General features: G+C 37.7%; 1 protein-coding gene across 1 annotated transcript in view; it reads right to left on the reverse strand.

The window, feature by feature from the left end:
* The window catches only part of LOC135775837 (Fc receptor-like protein 5), a 45,433-nt gene that overhangs the window by 9,933 nt on the left and 13,977 nt on the right, over positions 1-21,523 (reverse strand). The window contains exons 3-7 of the mRNA XM_065286366.2: positions 8,986-9,249; positions 8,307-8,573; positions 3,054-3,320; positions 2,344-2,607; positions 706-969 (exon numbers count right to left, since the gene is read on the reverse strand). Coding sequence (XP_065142438.1) covers positions 706-969; positions 2,344-2,607; positions 3,054-3,320; positions 8,307-8,573; positions 8,986-9,249 — 1,326 coding nt within the window. The remainder of the gene's footprint in view (positions 1-705; positions 970-2,343; positions 2,608-3,053; positions 3,321-8,306; positions 8,574-8,985; positions 9,250-21,523) is intronic.

Below are 21,523 nucleotides of genomic sequence, written 5' to 3' on the forward strand. Positions count from 1 at the left end.
GGAGGATAGCAAGTTGATAAAACGCGTGTCCGTGAGAACTGTAAGTGGACTTATGTTTTGGGTTTATTTAAGCCTGTTATTATATTAGTCTATAGTTCTTGCAAATTTAAAGTAAGTTAGCTGGTGATTTTGTTGTTTGAGCAACCTGCTGGCTAGGTTGCACGTGCCTGTTGATTCGATATAATTGTTGAGCGCTCTTGCTCACTTTATGTATGTGCATTATTTACATGCTACAGTAGTTACACTCCTTTAAGATAATGTAATAAATAGTGGGAAATAATCAGTTTTTACAATCTTCGGTATCTATCATCATTGCCAAACAGCTATTCCCATTAGAGGTATCTGTTAAAAACATTTAATTCATTAATAATCTAGTATGTGTTCATTTTCTTTCAATTTCTTCAAAATTAAGTTTTATTTGAGTGTTTTTAATAAAAATATTTTAATTATGACGCGTATGTCATGTCAAAATGAAATATCTTAACGCTATTTCCTGTGAAAAAAACTTTATGCTTCAAATTAGCTTGAATTAACTCTTAACCCACTCATGTAGTTTACACAGAACCATGACTGCAAATTTGTCCCCTCTTCGATTCAGTCACACCTGCTTTACTCACTAGACCCACTCAGTCAACTGTAGTAAATGTGACACAATGGCAAGTGTAAAAATAGGAATGGCTTGGAATTATTTATGACTGATCTTACCTTTTACGTTTAGTTGAAATGTATTACTCGTTTTGGTACTAACTGATCTGCCATTAAGTTTTCCTTTACATGCATATTGTCCAGAGTCAGAAGTCTTTGCTATGATGGTTAAAGTAGGGTTTCTTATAATTTGTTTGCCATTTTTGGTCCATTCAAATGACCAGCCGTCAGAACTGCTTTCCAATCCACACTGCATGGTGATTTGCTCATTTGGGAAAAACTCTGTCCAGTTTTGATCCGCAGTCAGCATTGGAATAGGAATCTCTTCAGAGGACATGGTGAAAAACAATAACATTCAGGCAAAAATAAGTTTATTAGATGTTTCTGCACAATTGTGTATTGTTTATTATTTGCTGCATCTTTTACGAAAAGTTACAAAGTCAAAAGCAAATGCATTTCAGATTCACAAGCATATGCCCCTTTGTTTTAAAATCCTCTTGTGGTCAACAATCGTATTCTCAAAATGACACCTCTAAACACCATTTCCTGTGAAAAAACCTTTATGGTTCAAAAAAGCATGAATTGACTTTACACCCATTTCATGTACATAGCATCATGACGATTGCAAATTTGTCCCCTCCTCCATTCAGTCTCACCAGCTTTACTCACTAGACCAAGGGTCCCCCAACCTTTTTTCACCACGGCCTGGTTTTAGCTTTAAAAATATTCTGAAAATCCTGCTTTGTGAAATGTCTAACGTTTTAAACAAAAGTAAAGATCAAACAATCATGCATTAGGAAAATGAATAACTGCTTTATTTATAGTATATTTTCTATAGACGTGTAAAAGCATTTTGGCGGATTGTTTTTTTACTTTCATTGTTTCACTAGTTTGCCTGCCCATTTAATTTTAATAATTAACGGTAAATGAAATTGGTTTGCTGTTCTCGAAGGCGTCTCAAACCTTAGGTCGGACTCGAGCCCCAAGTTTAAGTAAAATAACAGAAGAAGAAAAAAGGAGCAGATGAGGAGGAGAGATGCCAGAAGAAATGCGGCTGGGCACAGAGACTCCTGTTTACCATATGCTTTTAATGATAATTGACACAGGACTGTTTAGGTTCCTTTCAAACCTATGTTAAAAGTGTAACAGTTAAAATATTATTACTGCAGTAAAATAGTTTATTTTGATCATGGTTTCACAATCGCTGGATAATTTTGAAGTTGTTTTACAGAACCCTGAAATATCTTTTCATCTGCAATATCACAGAGCTGAACGTCTTCACATATTTACATCATTTGCAAGGTAGCCTACATTTGCAAATCATTTATAAAGTCATACCTCTGCAATTCTATGACTGATTGTGTTTTAAAATACTCTGCTCAAACTCTAATGACAGCAATGTGATCGCCGATGTGCTGGTAGAGAGAGAGAAAAAAAGAGAGTGCGGCTCTGCACAAAAGTGGAAATTATCGATTTTATTTGAGGTCAGCTCTTAAAGGACAAAATACCTGATGAAGCTATTATGTAGCTATTATACAGATTGTTTTCAGGGCATAATTGTGACCTGGTGGCAACTTGTCCACGACCCAGTGGTTGGGGACCTCTGGACTAGACCCACTCAGTCAACTGTAGTAAATGTGACACAATGACAAGTGAAATATAGGAATGGTTTGAAATTGTTTGTAGGACTGAACTTACCTTTTACGTTTAGTTGAAATACATTACTCTGTGTGGTAGTAACCGATCTGCCATTAAGTTTTCCTTTACAAGCATATTGTCCAGAGTCAGAACTCTTTGCTGTGATGGTTAAAGTAGGGTTTTTTTTAATTGGTTTGCCATTTTTGGCCCATCCAAAGTACCACCCGTCAGAACTTCTTCCAAATCCACACTGCATGGTGATTTGCTCATTTGGGAAAAACTCTGTCCAGTTTGGATTCGCAGTCAGCACTGGAATAGGAATATCTGCAGAGGACATAAGGAAAAACAACAACAGTCAGGCTAAAATATGTTTATTAGATGTTTCTGCACGATTGTGTATTGGTTTTTGTTATTTGCGGCATCTTTTACAAAATGTTACAAAGTCAGAGGCAAATGAATTTCAGATTCACATTTATCCATATGCCCCCTTTTGTTTTAAAATTCTCCTGTTGTAAATAACTATATTCTCAAAATGACACATCTAGATGCTATTTCCTGTAAAAAAAAAAAAGTTATGCTTCAAATTAGCTTGAATTAACTCTTAACCCATTTCATGTACACAGAACCGTGAAGATTGCAAATTTGTCCCCACCTTCATTCAGTCACACCAGCTTTACTCACTAGACCCACTCACTCAACTGTAGTAAATGTGACACAATGGCAAGTGAAAAATAGGGATGGTTTGAAATTGTTTGTATGACTGAACTTACCTTTTACGTTAAGTTGAAATTCATTACTCTGTTGGGTACTAACTGATCTGCCATTAAGTTTTCCTTTACATGTATATCTTCCAGAGTCAGATGAACTCTTTGCTGTGATGATTAAAGTATGGTTTGTGTTAATTTGTTTGCCATTTTTGGCCCATTCAAAGGACCAGCTGTCAGAACTGCTTCCAAATCCACACTGCATGGTGATTTGTTCGTTTGGGTAAAACTCTGTCCAGGTTGGATCCACGGTCAGCTTTGGAATAGGAATATCTGCCAAGGACATAAGGAAAAACTATTAGGTTACTCACGTAACCCTGGTTCCCCGAAATAATGGGAACGAGCATTGTGTCAGTTGCTGATGCTATAGGGAAAACTCCTGTTTACTCCGTGACTGAAGCCAATTGGTTAACGTCTGTAAAAATACATTACAAACCAATGGTGCTTGAACCCACAAAAGAGCGGGGCTTACGCTCTATATAAGTGCGGATAGAAACGCCATCTCGCTTACCTTATTCTTCTGAAGCACGGAGCCGAATAAAGCTTGCTGCGATGACGTTTATAGCACAGCCAGCTACGCAATGCTCGTTCCCGTTTTTTCAGGGAACCAGGGTTACGTGAGTAACCTAATCGTTCCCTTTCAATACGGTTCACTTCGCATTGCGTCAGTTGCTGACGCTATGGGGGAACGTTATCCCATTAAGCCGTGCATATACAATGGTTGAAGTGACTTACTGGAGAGACGCCGACAGGGCCTGATTACCATGCTGAAGCCTGAGTAAAAGCACCATAATTATACGCATACGGGTGAAGCCACTGACGCCCCATGATGCAACATTCGTAGTATACAAGCCGGCAAGTTCTCAGAGCGTGCCGCAAGTGTGTACATATAAATAGAAAATATGACGGTGAGTTGGCTTAAATGCACTGTGCGCTTGTAGGGCAGGAATATCTTAAGCTGTAAAAACTGGCTGACGGTGATGACCAGCCGGCCGCGTTGCAAATGTCAAGATGGAAATCCCTATAGACCAATCCATCTAAATAGCCGCTGTTAGTAACCGGCATACTTAGTGAGTGATCTGCGAAGCTCACGAACAGCCGATCTGACTACGATATGCGGCAGAACGGTTCATGTAACGTGGGATCACAAATAGATAACATAGCCATGCATACAGGTGAGCCTCTATAAGCGCACCTTTAGTGTATATTGAAATCTTATTGCGTGCATAGGTGAGCTTCTCCAAGTGCACAGTGGACGCATATAATTAAACCACATAGCGTGCATACAGGTGAGCTCTCAGTAGCACCTTTTAATGCAGCAAACCCCAGTAGCACGCAAAGCAGGGATGTCGAAGCTGTAAATTTGACAACTTGGAAGGCGAGGACCAGCCAGCTGTGTCACAAATGTCAAAAAATGAAAAAACCTCTAAGACTATGCCCAAGGTAAAGCTATTCCACACATGGAGTAGGTTAAACCACGAGTGAGCATCGCTTGTTAAGGGAGATGATAACTTCAACGATCCATAGATAGCCTGTGTTGATAGGCGCGCTAGTGAGTGATCTGTGAAGCAGACACACAGCTGATTTGTCTGATATATGTCAGAACGGTTCGTGTAAACTCACAACCACAGCATTGACGGGGCAGTGTTTTTTTTTATATAGTTGTCCGCCGTCGACGAAAGGGAGGGCGGGAGAAAAAAACGTGTGTCTTTCCAGCGGTGCTTGCTGTACCTCGCCATCAGGACCTTGGACAGTTCCAGAGCGCTGTGCCTCGGGCACCGTCCGCATCTGAGAAATGACAGGTTTTTGATTTAAATAGAATGGCTGGCCATAAAAGCGTGGTTCGCTGTAATCGCCGCCACATAGATATTAGCGTAGGGGGCGAGAGCCGCCGTGCAACGAGGTCCTGTATTGAGGAGAAAAGTGTTCTACACCACAATTCGTGGGGTCTAGACTTTTTTGCCGTACACCAGATAGGGACAGACCATTCTTTGCATAAGGAGGCCTCGTGAACAGGTCCTAGCTGGTGTAAAGTGTCATTGTGTCATTAAAGGCAGGTGGGTCATGCCTCTCGGATGCAGTCTCCATACTCCCTCCATAACAGGAGATTATGTCTGCACCGTGGTTGTTTAAGGATGAGATGCGTATCACTCTGATTGAACATAGCTTAAAAGCGATACAATTAGCTCATAAAAGGAGATAACTCGTAACGTCTTGGTTATTACGAATGAAACCACCATAGTTTTGTCTGACCGCATTAACACGGATAACATGGTCAAGAATGCTGCAGTGCTAAAATCACCTAATTAAATGGACTGCATGTACAGTACGAGATGATTGATATGAAACAAACAAGCTATCCACGCGCCGAAGGCTGGTTGCCGTCGCAAGGCATGTCCAACCCACAGCAGATGCCGGGCGACCTCATATCGATAGCACTTCATGCAGCCGTATGTAAATTTAAACATAAGCGTCCCGCCCCGAGTTGATCGCCGGTCACTGAAGTGGTCTTATGAACAGAATGCCATGAGATTCAGCGTTCTTAGGACTCGTTGGGGGGGTACATGAGCCCGCCTTAAACGAGATGCAGCAAGTCTGACTGTGAGCGAGCTCTGGTGTTAAGCTCGCTTCTTGAGCGTCATAAAACGAAACTCATTGTGGCGGGTAGCAAACTAACTCTGTATTTTCCCTTAATTTTTTACAAATGTTGGAGCAGAGCGGACGTGTGAGCGTCTTTCGGATCCACTGATATAAACCAGCCATCTGGCCGAAAAACGTCATAAACCGCTTGACTGTAAGCCTTTTGAATGGCCGTCTGGAGAGGGCACGATTCAAAACGCTTGGAGCTATGTAAGGTCTGAGGCTGCCGTCTCTCTAGTAAGAAAAAATGACGGTCTTAAGACCCTGTTCGCTTGCACTGTCAGTACCATTGCGGAAAAACTGGGGTAGTCTGCGAGCGAATTTCAGTGAGAAACAGTCTGAATTACTGTTTAGAATCCAATCCGGTGTCCCGGGAATGGATCGGCAAACCTGGGTTTGACTGCGAGCGTGGATAGAATTATGGACGGCAGGCCGTGTGTGTGTATATTGACCGCTTGCTGGTAAGGCGTAAATGTGTTTTGTGACACCGCACAGCCATGGGTGTCAATTCACGCTAAAGTATAGTGAGCACGAGAATTGCTCTTTGAGAGGAATTCAATATCATTCAACACTACAGTGAGGTCGCATAACCGACAGTATTTACATGTGTATGTTCCTGGGTAAACAGAGGACACAAAAATACTTCAGGGTAGTCCAGCCGAGCCGTGACTTAACCCTTTATCTCCCAGACAGTCTGTTCTCTGCTCCCGCCGTGGCCATGCTGCGAATGAGGCCAGATGCATCACTTATACCCACACAGCTGGCCGTTCAGGCGGTGATCTGAGCGGGTCACAGAGCAGAGCAGTTAGTCTTGGTGGTTTGATATCAGACTCTAACTCGTCTATGCAGAGGAGGAATCTGCCGTGAGGCCCGCAGTATTGCCGTTGATGAAAGGGCAGAAAAACTGGAGTATATAATTGATGTACCAATATTCAGTGCACTGATATAGGATGGCACTGAATAAAGGGAGGTTTTCGGGCCTCAGCATATTGTCAAACAAATTCGCTCTGCCTCTTATTCTGTCTAAGCTAGAGAGAAAATGTCAGGGCAGAACAAGCATTGTGAGAGTTTGTGTGAGCTCTTCCGGATTGGCTGCACTAGCGGCAAGGAGCCCGTAAGACCACGTACTAACTCTACTGAGCCGCTGAAAGAGACCTCGCCGCTGAGTGTGGGAGAAGTGAGGGGGCGTAGAGCATGAATGGCTGCATTGTGACAAAACACAGGGGCAGGACCAGCCCATGTGTGCTTGTCTTATGCATCTATCTTAGTCTCACGGCTCGCCGTTTGCTCATCTCAGCGAGAGAGGAACAGCAGAGGGAGCACGTACCGCAGATAGAACAGCCATGCATCGTGTGAGCGGTTTCTGTGTGGGAGGTCCCAGGCCGGCGATGCACTCGGAGGGAAATTCACTTGAGCGACTCACTTGAGCCGCTATTACAACAGAGCCTTGCTCTTTTAGCTTTATAGCTTTATATTCAAAATATTGTTCTTACCGGACGGCCGCAGGGGAGACCTCTTCAGGCATGTGTCCGCTGCACAGGGCTCGGATTGCGCTGAAGGAGATAAATGTAAGCGAGATGGCGTTTCTAACCGCACTTATATAGAGTGTAAGCCCCGCTCTTTCGCGGGTTCAAACACCATTGGTCTGTAATTTTTTACAGATGTTAACCAATAGGCTTCAGTCACGGAGTAAACGGGAGTTTACCCCATAGCGTCAGCTTCAAAATAGCTTGAATTAACTCTACACCCATTTCATGTATGCAGAACCATGACGATTGCAAATTTGTTCCCACTTACATTCAGTCTCACCAGCTTTACTCACTAGACCCACTCACTCAACTGTAGTAAATGTGACACAATGGCAACAAGCAGCAATTGCTGGGGCAAGCCAAAAAGGGCACAGGAGAAAGTAAAGTTGAGTTCAGATGAGCAGTTTAAAGAACCTAGGAAAATCTCTTGACGACTCAAGTTGTACTGTAGCAGTAGTTTTAGGCAAAAAATACCATATGTCTATCTCAAAACCACTAGGTGGTACAATGAAAAAATTGTGCATGCACCCTCAGATCATAACTGTGTTGCATCTAGTTAGTTTTATGACTATACACTTTAGTTTAGTGAAGAAACAGTTGTATGACCATAAGGTTGCTTGATTTCAAAGGTTTTGTTTAATTATAGGGCCAACTAGTGGTGGAAGCATACAATTTTTTTGTGTAGCCTCAGACTGTGGTCATACATCAGCGTATCAAATCTGGTGAAAAAATCTCTTTTCGTTGCGAAGTTATAACCAATTGTGAGTAAAAAAAAAAAAATGTAAAGGTAATTTTTCCTTTTTCGCAAATTTCGAACAAATTTTAAGCAAAAACGTGAGTGCAACTTTGGACTGTTGGTGGCGCTAGCGGGTTTGAGATAAAGACCCCAAATTTGCTGTGGGAACTTATTGGACTGTCCTCAATCAGTCTGCCAAATTTCATAACTTTCCTATGTATGGTTCTATGGGCTGCCATAGACCGCAAGGGAACAGGAATAATAGTTAAAAAGAAAACTAACGGATACAATAAGCCCATTCTGGGCTTGACCCCTAAATAGGAATGGTTTGGAATTATTTATGACTGAACTTACCTTTTACGTTAAACTGAAATAAATTACTATGTTGGGTACTAACTGATCTGCCATTAAGTTTTCCTTTACATGTATATCTTCCAGAGTCAGATGAACTCTTTGCTGTGATGGTTAAAGTAGGGTTTGTGTTAATTTGTTTGCCATTTTTGGTCCATTCAAAGGACCAGCCGTCAGAGCTGCTTCCGAATCCACACTGCATGGTGATTTGTTCGTTTGGGAAAAACTCTGTCCAGGTTGAATCCGCGGTCAGCTTTGGAATAGGAATATCTGCCGAAAAACAACAACAGTCAGGCAAAAATAAGTTTATTAGATGTTTCTGCACAATTGTGCTTTGTTTATTATTTGCTGCGTCTTTTACGAAAAATTACAAAGTCAAAAGCAAATTTACATTTATGTATATGCTCCTTTGTTTAAAACAAAGTGGTCAGTAATTGCATTCTCAAAATGACATATCTAAGCGGTATTCTCTGTGAAAAGACCTTTATGCTTCAAAATAGCTTGAATTAACTCTACACCCATTTTATGTACACAGAACCATGACAATTGCAAATTTGTCCCCACCTACATTCAGTCACACCCGCTTTACTTACCAGACCCACTCAGTTAACTGTAGTAAATGTGACACAATGGCAAGTGAAAAATAGGAATGGTTTGGAATTGTTTGTATGACTGATCTTACCTCTTACGTTTAGTTGAAATACATTGCTCTGTTGGGTAACAACTGATCTTCCATTAAGTTTTCCTTTACATGAATATTGTCCAGAGTCAGAACTCTTTGCTGTGATGGTTAAAGTAGGGTTTGTTTTAATTGTTTTGCCATTTTTGGTCCATTCAAAGGACCAGCCGTCAGAACTGCTAACGAATCCACAGTGCATGGTGATTTGTTCGTTTGGGAAAAAATCTGTCCAGGTTGGATCTGCGGTCAGCTTTGGAATTGGAACATCTGCCGAGGACATAAGGAAAAACAACAACAGTCAGGCTACCTAAGTACATTTTGTCACAGTACACGATTTTAGATGTAGCGAATGCTTCCATTCACAACCTCAAAATCAGACATTGTAACATGCATCATATACATAATGCAGACGCTGATGTCAAATGTACTCAAGTTGTACTTTACATTGTAACATGGTTTGTGTAACATTAGCAACACCTTATTAGCTGCTTGATAATGTAGTCAAGCCTAAAGCTTGTGTGGATTGTACGGCCTAGCCTATGCACAGACATGAACCATAAGCCATAGACTACAGCGTATGTTCCATTAATCTGGCGTGTATTTTTTCATTAATATCTGCTGGGTGAATATTAAAACGTATATGCAAACATCAATTCTGTAACCACAAAAATAACAGGGAGTGCCGTTATAAGAGTTTGTCTTGTGATGTCGTTTGTCTTCACACAAGTTTTTTTCAAGTTTTATTTATTTATTTATTTATTTATTTCAAGTGTCTATAACACTTCTCAAATTGTACAACAAACTATTGTATTTATATAAATTGTTTCGCCATCAAAAAACATACTTTTACGGTACGTTTTTGTTTGCGTAAATGGTTTCGTGTAAATTTGTTAATTTAAGGTCTTGACTTAAATTTTGACTATTTTTTCTATTATGGAATTAAATTCTGTGTTTATTGATAATGTTTTTTATTGCGGGGTCCGGGAGAAGATCGCAGCGATTGGCAATTGGCAATTAGCAAGTAGTTGTATGGGACCGGCATTCGTCAAACTTTTATGACCCCCTCCCCCACCCGGTGACAGTTGCTGTCTGACAGGTCGTTTTTATGACCCTTTGACAGGGGGGCGGGCCCATCAATCAAAATCTGTACAAGTTGTCAACTTTAGACAGAAAGTATTTAATGGTTTTATTGCCGGTCATTTAGAGTGATTGTTTTTCCTGAGTGTGTTTTATGTCAAGCGTATGGTGTCATGTTTAATGACGGCTCGTGTTACGACATTTGCTGTTTATTGACATTTGATGTCAGATCTCAACCATCCTCCCTCCTTTCGCACAAGACATGCATTCTTTCACAGGGGTGCGTGTTGTAAAGCGATTAAAGATTTCTAAAACTCAATGTTGGTAAAACAATCCCCCATTACGGTGTCAAAAAAGTAAAATGTTTATTTTAGATTTAGACAAATCATGAACATTGCTACGATTAAAACATTTGTTTGTAACATCACAAGTTATTTAATGAAATATTCCGTATACGTGTATAGTTTAAGCAATGATCTGAGCCATAACCTTCGGAGCCGGCAATACTACAATCTTTAGACGAAAGTCTAAACTAAATACAATTTTAAACGATTCATGAGTTCCGTGAATCTTTTCATAACCTGCACTATAGTTTCACGCGTATTAAAGATCCGGCGGTGTCTGACAAAGCGCCGGGTGAGCGTTCATATCTGCCATTTTAAAATAATGTTAATAAATGTAATTCTGTCCACTATGGCAAAATAGGATTTTATTTTAGATTTAGGGGAATCTTTAACCAAGTCTCTGATTAAGACATGTGTATACGTGCACAGATGGTGACAGAGAAACTTATATATGACGTTAATAAACTTTTAAATGTTTTTAAGACGTATTCACCCCATTTTTGGGTTTTATTTTTAATTAAAGGCTTCTTAAAACATGTGTGAATATGTGTATATTATACAAAGAGTCTTATATTGTCTGCTCTGACAAAAATAAAGTATTTTTTAGATTTAGGGGAATTGACTGCGTGTGTCTTATAAATACAACTTGATAATACGTTTGTTTTGTCAAGAGACTTTTTTTAAAGTCACGCAAGAATAAAATCTTTTAGTTGTAATGGTAAACATTAAATATACTATTATCTATTTAACTATAAGCTATATTTTTCTGATCAACCTCAAAGTTTTTGATGTTGAGCTTATGACCGTGTGTGATAGATATTTCACAGCAGGGTCGGATTGTAATCTAGGTAGAGTCTTTTAAAACTGTAGTGGTAAAATGTAATATGGTAACTCTGTCAAAAAAAAAGTAAAAGGTTTATTTTAGATCATAATCTATTTTATGGCAAACATTACTGTATCTAAAAGTTTTTAACAACACATTTTATTTAATGAAATACGCAGTATGTGTATAGCAATGAATTGTACCAAAACCCCCGTAGGGCGACATTTCTTTAGACTAAATCCTATTTATTTTAAACTATATAAAAGTTTAATCTTTTCAGACATAGTATTCTGATCACAACATTAGATCGCGCTCCGGCGTTTACAAACATACGCGGATGAATGTTCATATCCACCGTTAAGAAACTTTTAAACGATTAAAAACACTTTCATATAATCTTCTGGGTTTTGTTTTAAATTAATGATATCTTAAAACCAACTGGGAATATGTGTTTATTACACAATAAAATGTAATTATGGCCGCTCCGGTATAATAGGGGTTTTATTTTAGATTTGGGACTTTCTTTAACCAAGTCTCTGATTAAAACATGTGAATGCGTGCACCAAAGTTGTCAGATAACGTAGACTGATGCGCACATATATCTGGTGTTAAGAGCCTTTTAAACGTTTTAAGACATTTCACACCCTATTTTGAGTTTAATTCATTAATGTCATCTAATATCGAAGTGTGTACATGTCTATTTACGATAAATGTAACACGGTACGTATTGTCAAAATAAAAGGTTTCTTGAACATGTTATTCCAGTGTGTGGTTCTTGTCTTGCGAGTGTTCGACATATTTAGTGATGTGGAAAAAGTTTGTTGTTTGGACGAACAGTTTCAGTCTCTCTCTCTCTCTCTCTCTCTCTCTCTCTCTCTCTCTCTCTCTCTCGCTCTCTCTCTCTCTCTCTCTCTCTCTCTCTATCACCAGTCCGCTATCAACCAGCAGACAACCCCCCCAGATGTCTGGACAGAGGGAGTGTTGGTAAAATAAAAGAAACTCAGCCCCCATTGACAAAAAGTAATAGGTTTTATTTTAGATTTCAGGCTTCATTACTCAGATACAGATTAAAGCATGTTATTTCTTATTCGTAATTTAAAGAAACTTAGAAGTTTTAAGACATTTCATCACACATCCTATGATGACATAAACCCTTGTGTTAGCCCTTAGAGGACAACAAAACGGGTGCAAATATTATTTATCAACGTTTGATGTTGTTATAAACCAGGTTGTCACATACGTGACAACAATCATTGCTTTAAAGACAAAACATTTAACAAATTTGACATTTTGTTAAACATGGTTGTGTGCGTCCACAAACACAACATCAGTTAGGACATGGTTCTACATAATATTAAAATCACGGGCTTACGTTAAATAGGTAAACCTTAATTTTTACTAAATAAAATAAAAATAAACTATTTTAACATATTATCTGATATTAGGTTAGGTTTAAGATGAATTAGTGTCTATAGCTTTACGAATTACATCGTAAAACCCCCAGCGGATATGGTGTGTGCGTGTGCGTGTGCGCGTGTGCAATGGCTGTTATCACGTGGTGCGGACCGAACGACCAACGCTGCGCGGGTTGTGAAGCGAAGAATGAGTTCAGATGAGAAGTTTTTCCTTCTGAACACAGAACCTTTACCAAAAACGTAACCCCGGATTAACACATCACAGAACAATTTGAACAACCGTGTCGGATTCGTACACACCAGAGGTCTGTTTTATGTTTTGCAGAAACTGTGGAAGCTTTTGATGCAGCCAAGGTGTCCGAATTCGCAAACAAACTATCAAACGCAACGCGGCGGAAACAGTGGACACGATCCTTTTGTTGCTGAGAAAGCGATTGAACTCAGAAACAAACAAGCAAGCAAAGTTGTCTACGAAACTACAGATTCTTGAAAAAGATGGCACAAAGATCATTCGAACGACTACGCAATGGCCAGATGGGGTATGTGTACGGGACCGACCTTTTTAAAGATATGCTTAAAAAGAACTACAAGCGCGAGATGTCCAATCTACTATGTACTGTGGTATACAAAGAGGCCAATGTGTGCATGCCTCCAAACTATTGCGAATCTAACGCCGGTCGTGTAACCAGACTCAAGGAAAAAACAGATGGTGTGAAAATTATAGATGGCTCTTTCAATAACATTGTACAGACAGTTGTACAGGCCCAAGAGGAACCCCGTGTGATTATTAGAAAGGCCCTAGAGATATTTTATGAATGTGACGAGGCCGAGTTCTACATCATCAATATCATACTTATGTCGGCCTTTGTAATTGACGTATGCATTGATATCCTTGTAAAGAAACGAGAAATTAATGTGTGTGAAATCATAGAAAATGCCGTAGATTTCATGTTTGAAAAGGGTCTTGGATCATGCATGCACTTTCTATGGTATCTAGATAATATCATAACGTTTAATGATGACTAAAAAACCAAACCTGTGAGCCAATGGTATATTTTACGCAAGTTTTACAGTTGTTTTTTAGTTTTCCAAAAGTTTCATTCTGTTTTATTTTTTACTCAACATTATGATGGCAATCCATGTCCGTCAACAATTGTATACTTTAACAAAAACTACGTTCTAGTAGTTTCAATGTATGGTCACTGTTGTTTTTCATCATTGATTTTGTTTACTGCTTATGTTTTTGTTTTTTTTTTGTATGTTTTGCTGTACCGGTTTCATAAAAACAAAAAATATACAAGGATTTTTGGTCTTAATGTCTGTGTTGTTACCATTAGAACATTTAGACATCTTGTTCAGACAACGTGTGACATTGCTCATTCTTCATATGTTTTTGCAAATCCACACAGAGAAATGTGAAAGATTAATAGAAATTACATGTGGCTACATCACATGTTTTTTCAGAGGCGTAAAATAAAAGTCAACAGTGTTAGTATGGGAATCTAAAACAGCACATGCACGATATGATCCTAATTTTGTTACCTGACGTCTGTCACATAGTCAAAGATCATCTACTTCATGTCTCTACGAATCCTGACAGAGTTTTAGTTTCATATACACAACACATCAAATGTAAACCACGGTAAACTAAATACATTTGACAGCCAAGATCTCTAATTTTCATCATCAAACATCACTCACTTTTAAGGTACCGAAAGGTTTTTGTTTAATTTAGTTTAACTCAACACTGAAATTTTAGTTTAAGCACACAGAAATGCACAGATTTTACGTTTTCAGTATTCATGTGTACATCACATGGTGATTTCAGTCTCTACTAGATCGATGATCTAACAATATTAGCTACAAATGTTAGCTCTGATTTCACAAAACATCCATTTACATTCAAAACCTATGGATTCAACGCCTTAAAGTCATCATTTTTTATTTCGTTCACATCAACAGCACCAATATTTTTGAATGTGCAAACTGATTTACTTCGTTTTAAACATGTTTGTGCGGTTTCGGTCTAGATTTTATAGAAAACTTCAGAACATGACACCGTTTTAACATTTACAAAATGAAACATTTTACTTTTAAGTGTCCCCCATGAGTATATGTTGCTGCGACAAATACTTTTGATTGTTTGGAAATTATATGATTGCAGAGAAACAACGCAAAAGTTTTGAACTTTAACATAATTTTATATGGGTCCTGATTTTTAAAAACAGTAAGATGTAATGTTTCTTACACACAGATCTAAACACATCACAAGTCTGAATGTTTAATAACATAAAAACCTGTATGTAAAGGTTTGTTGACGTATTTTAGACACAAGCTGTTTATTTTAATCTTTAAACAAATGTGTATGACAAAAGTTGTACTGCCTGAACTGCCACTAAGGGTCGATGCCGAAATGTTAAATCTAAGTATTTGCAAAACAACCTGCACCAACATATAGATGTTTTCAATCTAATGGTAACGGTTTTAAATGTGATCAAACTATTTCAAACAGCACCAAGTTGTAGATGGTTGCGACTTAATTTACAAGGTTTTAACACACATTACTGCTTTGTCACGGGGTGTTTCATCGCATTGCTGATACATGCAACAGACTCTCAAGTTTTATGTTAAAAGGATTACTAAATAAAAACCTAAGCATTCTGTATTATGTTGGCACTGATGATTTTACAAGTTTACAGTTTCAAACATTTTTGCTATATTCGCCGTGAAAGATTTAGTAAATAAATCTAAAACATACACAGGGTTGAGGCGGTCCCTTAATCTTCTAACACGATTTTCAAGAGATTACCAACATGTATGATGTACTAACTGTCAGGGGATCTGTGATATTATTTTCTGAAGTAATTAGCTATCTAAGGGGGCTACTGCACAATAACTTATGCGATAAAGAGTTTGTTACATAACCTATAGAAACGAAACAAGATAAATTACAAAGTCACTGGCATGAGGTTTACACTTAAACAAATCACGCAGATGTTTAAAGTGGTACATATTTTTTATTTCTCATCAAGTAAAAGAAATACATCATATGTTATCATTGTAGTGTAGAAATATCACAACGTTTTTCACGATCGGTTCAATAATTTCACAAACAGCAATTTGATTATTATTTGATATTGTAAATACACACAAACACACAGGTAATAGTCTCTAAATATTCTATAGAAAGCCATTAGCTTCTTGTCATCAAGTTTGTAACAGATGTATCACTACGACTATTTCATGATCTTGAAACCAAACAGTCTGTGGAATCGATACACGCAATGTATATCGATTCATCAGGCTTTGGCGGATCCTTCTTGGGGGCACCGGTCCATTGGAACATCATCAGACATTACTTGAGCCGTACAAAGGGTTGTGTTGTTGTTGTAGGTTGATGGTCCGCCATCAGATACTATGGTGGACTTATTGAGTGCACAGGTCCAGCTGTAGGTTCTCTCATAATTGCTCTGGGGTGGGGTAGCGCGAATGTGTTGGTGTAGCAGTAGGAGTCCATAGTTTCTTGAAACTTGTTAGGCGATTGTGTTTGAATGAATCATACTGGCGCCGATTTAATGACTGTAATGGATAGGCGGAGATAGGAGTCCTGGAGTTAGGGACATTCCTCTCTGGGCGTAACAACTTCACTTTAAACATCTGCGTGATTTGTTTAAGTGTAAACCTCATGCCAGTGACTTTGTAATTTATCTTGTTTCGTTTCTATAGGTTATGTAACAAACTCTTTATCGCATAAGTTATTGTGCAGTAGCCCCCTTAGATAGCTAATTACTTCAGAAAATAATATCACAGATCCCCTGACAGTTAGTACATCATACATGTTGGTAATCTCTTGAAAATCGTGTTAGAAGATTAAGGGACCGCCTCAACCCTGTGTATGTTTTAGATTTATTTACTAAATCTTTCACGGCGAATATAGCAAAAATGTTTGAAACTGTAAACTTGTAAAATCATCAGTGCCAACATAATACAAAATGCTTAGGTTTTTATTTAGTAATCCTTTTAACATAAAACTTGAGAGTCTGTTGCATGTATCAGCAATGCGATGAAACACCCCGTGACAAAGCAGTAATGTGTGTTAAAACCTTGTAAATTAAGTCGCAACCATCTACAACTTGGTGCTGTTTGAAATAGTTTGATCACATTTAAAACCGTTACCATTAGATTGAAAACATCTATATGTTGGTGCAGGTTGTTTTGCAAATACTTAGATTTAACATTTCGGCATCGACCCTTAGTGGCAGTTCAGGCAGTACAACTTTTGTCATACACATTTGTTTAAAGATTAAAATAAACAGCTTGTGTCTAAAATACGTCAACAAACCTTTACATACAGGTTTTTATGTTATTAAACATTCAGACTTGTGATGTGTTTAGATCTGTGTGTAAGAAACATTACATCTTACTGTTTTTAAAAATCAGGACCCATATAAAATTATGTTAAAGTTCAAAACTTTTGCGTTGTTTCTCTGCAATCATATAATTTCCAAACAATCAAAAGTATTTGTCGCAGCAACATATACTCATGGGGGACACTTAAAAGTAAAATGTTTCATTTTGTAAATGTTAAAACGGTGTCATGTTCTGAAGTTTTCTATAAAATCTAGACCGAAACCGCACAAACATGTTTAAAACGAAGTAAATCAGTTTGCACATTCAAAAATATTGGTGCTGTTGATGTGAACGAAATAAAAAATGATGACTTTAAGGCGTTGAATCCATAGGTTTTGAATGTAAATGGATGTTTTGTGAAATCAGAGCTAACATTTGTAGCTAATATTGTTAGATCATCGATCTAGTAGAGACTGAAATCACCATGTGATGTACACATGAATACTGAAAACGTAAAATCTGTGCATTTCTGTGTGCTTAAACTAAAATTTCAGTGTTGAGTTAAACTAAATTAAACAAAAACCTTTCGGTACCTTAAAAGTGAGTGATGTTTGATGATGAAAATTAGAGATCTTGGCTGTCAAATGTATTTAGTTTACCGTGGTTTACATTTGATGTGTTGTGTATATGAAACTAAAACTCTGTCAGGATTCGTAGAGACATGAAGTAGATGATCTTTGACTATGTGACAGACGTCAGGTAACAAAATTAGGATCATATCGTGCATGTGCTGTTTTAGATTCCCATACTAACACTGTTGACTTTTATTTTACGCCTCTGAAAAAACATGTGATGTAGCCACATGTAATTTCTATTAATCTTTCACATTTCTCTGTGTGGATTTGCAAAAACATATGAAGAATGAGCAATGTCACACGTTGTCTGAACAAGATGTCTAAATGTTCTAATGGTAACAACACAGACATTAAGACCAAAAATCCTTGTATATTTTTTGTTTTTATGAAACCGGTACAGCAAAACATACAAAAAAAAAACAAAAACATAAGCAGTAAACAAAATCAATGATGAAAAACAACAGTGACCATACATTGAAACTACTAGAACGTAGTTTTTGTTAAAGTATACAATTGTTGACGGACATGGATTGCCATCATAATGTTGAGTAAAAAATAAAACAGAATGAAACTTTTGGAAAACTAAAAAACAACTGTAAAACTTGCGTAAAATATACCATTGGCTCACAGGTTTGGTTTTTTAGTCATCATTAAACGTTATGATATTATCTAGATACCATAGAAAGTGCATGCATGATCCAAGACCCTTTTCAAACATGAAATCTACGGCATTTTCTATGATTTCACACACATTAATTTCTCGTTTCTTTACAAGGATATCAATGCATACGTCAATTACAAAGGCCGACATAAGTATGATATTGATGATGTAGAACTCGGCCTCGTCACATTCATAAAATATCTCTAGGGCCTTTCTAATAATCACACGGGGTTCCTCTTGGGCCTGTACAACTGTCTGTACAATGTTATTGAAAGAGCCATCTATAATTTTCACACCATCTGTTTTTTCCTTGAGTCTGGTTACACGACCGGCGTTAGATTCGCAATAGTTTGGAGGCATGCACACATTGGCCTCTTTGTATACCACAGTACATAGTAGATTGGACATCTCGCGCTTGTAGTTCTTTTTAAGCATATCTTTAAAAAGGTCGGTCCCGTACACATACCCCATCTGGCCATTGCGTAGTCGTTCGAATGATCTTTGTGCCATCTTTTTCAAGAATCTGTAGTTTCGTAGACAACTTTGCTTGCTTGTTTGTTTCTGAGTTCAATCGCTTTCTCAGCAACAAAAGGATCGTGTCCACTGTTTCCGCCGCGTTGCGTTTGATAGTTTGTTTGCGAATTCGGACACCTTGGCTGCATCAAAAGCTTCCACAGTTTCTGCAAAACATAAAACAGACCTCTGGTGTGTACGAATCCGACACGGTTGTTCAAATTGTTCTGTGATGTGTTAATCCGGGGTTACGTTTTTGGTAAAGGTTCTGTGTTCAGAAGGAAAAACTTCTCATCTGAACTCATTCTTCGCTTCACAACCCGCGCAGCGTTGGTCGTTCGGTCCGCACCACGTGATAACAGCCATTGCACACGCGCACACGCACACGCACACACCATATCCGCTGGGGGTTTTACGATGTAATTCGTAAAGCTATAGACACTAATTCATCTTAAACCTAACCTAATATCAGATAATATGTTAAAATAGTTTATTTTTATTTTATTTAGTAAAAATTAAGGTTTACCTATTTAACGTAAGCCCGTGATTTTAATATTATGTAGAACCATGTCCTAACTGATGTTGTGTTTGTGGACGCACACAACCATGTTTAACAAAATGTCAAATTTGTTAAATGTTTTGTCTTTAAAGCAATGATTGTTGTCACGTATGTGACAACCTGGTTTATAACAACATCAAACGTTGATAAATAATATTTGCACCCGTTTTGTTGTCCTCTAAGGGCTAACACAAGGGTTTATGTCATCATAGGATGTGTGATGAAATGTCTTAAAACTTCTAAGTTTCTTTAAATTACGAATAAGAAATAACATGCTTTAATCTGTATCTGAGTAATGAAGCCTGAAATCTAAAATAAAACCTATTACTTTTTGTCAATGGGGGCTGAGTTTCTTTTATTTTACCAACACTCCCTCTGTCCAGACATCTGGGGGGGTTGTCTGCTGGTTGATAGCGGACTGGTGATAGAGAGAGAGAGAGAGAGAGAGAGAGAGAGAGCGAGAGAGAGAGAGAGAGAGAGAGAGAGAGAGAGAGAGAGAGAGAGAGACTGAAACTGTTCGTCCAAACAACAAACTTTTTCCACATCACTAAATATGTCGAACACTCGCAAGACAAGAACCACACACTGGAATAACATATTCAAGAAACCTTTTATTTTGACAATACGTACCGTGTTACATTTATCGTAAATAGACATGTACACACTTCGATATTAGATGACATTAATGAATTAAACTCAAAATAGGGTGTGAAATGTCTTAAAACGTTTAAAAGGCTCTTAACACCAGATATATGTGCGCATCAGTCTACGTTATCTGACAACTTTGGTGCACGCATTCACATGTTTTAATCAGAGACTTGGTTAAAGAAAGTCCCAAATCTAAAATAAAACCCCTATTATACCGGAGCGGCCATAATTACATTTTATTGTGTAATAAACACATATTCCCAGTTGGTTTTAAGATATCATTAATTTAAAACAAAACCCAGAAGATTATATGAAAGTGTTTTTAATCGTTTAAAAGTTTCTTAACGGTGGATATGAACATTCATCCGCGTATGTTTGTAAACGCCGGAGCGCGATCTAATGTTGTGATCAGAATACTATGTCTGAAAAGATTAAACTTTTATATAGTTTAAAATAAATAGGATTTAGTCTAAAGAAATGTCGCCCTACGGGGGTTTTGGTACAATTCATTGCTATACACATACTGCGTATTTCATTAAATAAAATGTGTTGTTAAAAACTTTTAGATACAGTAATGTTTGCCATAAAATAGATTATGATCTAAAATAAACCTTTTACTTTTTTTTTTGACAGAGTTACCATATTACATTTTACCACTACAGTTTTAAAAGACTCTACCTAGATTACAATCCGACCCTGCTGTGAAATATCTATCACACACGGTCATAAGCTCAACATCAAAAACTTTGAGGTTGATCAGAAAAATATAGCTTATAGTTAAATAGATAATAGTATATTTAATGTTTACCATTACAACTAAAAGATTTTATTCTTGCGTGACTTTAAAAAAAGTCTCTTGACAAAACAAACGTATTATCAAGTTGTATTTATAAGACACACGCAGTCAATTCCCCTAAATCTAAAAAATACTTTATTTTTGTCAGAGCAGACAATATAAGACTCTTTGTATAATATACACATATTCACACATGTTTTAAGAAGCCTTTAATTAAAAATAAAACCCAAAAATGGGGTGAATACGTCTTAAAAACATTTAAAAGTTTATTAACGTCATATATAAGTTTCTCTGTCACCATCTGTGCACGTATACACATGTCTTAATCAGAGACTTGGTTAAAGATTCCCCTAAATCTAAAATAAAATCCTATTTTGCCATAGTGGACAGAATTACATTTATTAACATTATTTTAAAATGGCAGATATGAACGCTCACCCGGCGCTTTGTCAGACACCGCCGGATCTTTAATACGCGTGAAACTATAGTGCAGGTTATGAAAAGATTCACGGAACTCATGAATCGTTTAAAATTGTATTTAGTTTAGACTTTCGTCTAAAGATTGTAGTATTGCCGGCTCCGAAGGTTATGGCTCAGATCATTGCTTAAACTATACACGTATACGGAATATTTCATTAAATAACTTGTGATGTTACAAACAAATGTTTTAATCGTAGCAATGTTCATGATTTGTCTAAATCTAAAATAAACATTTTACTT

The sequence above is a fragment of the Paramisgurnus dabryanus genome, chromosome 21, assembly GCF_030506205.2.
Source record: "Paramisgurnus dabryanus chromosome 21, PD_genome_1.1, whole genome shotgun sequence".
Lineage (NCBI taxonomy): Eukaryota > Metazoa > Chordata > Actinopteri > Cypriniformes > Cobitidae > Paramisgurnus > Paramisgurnus dabryanus.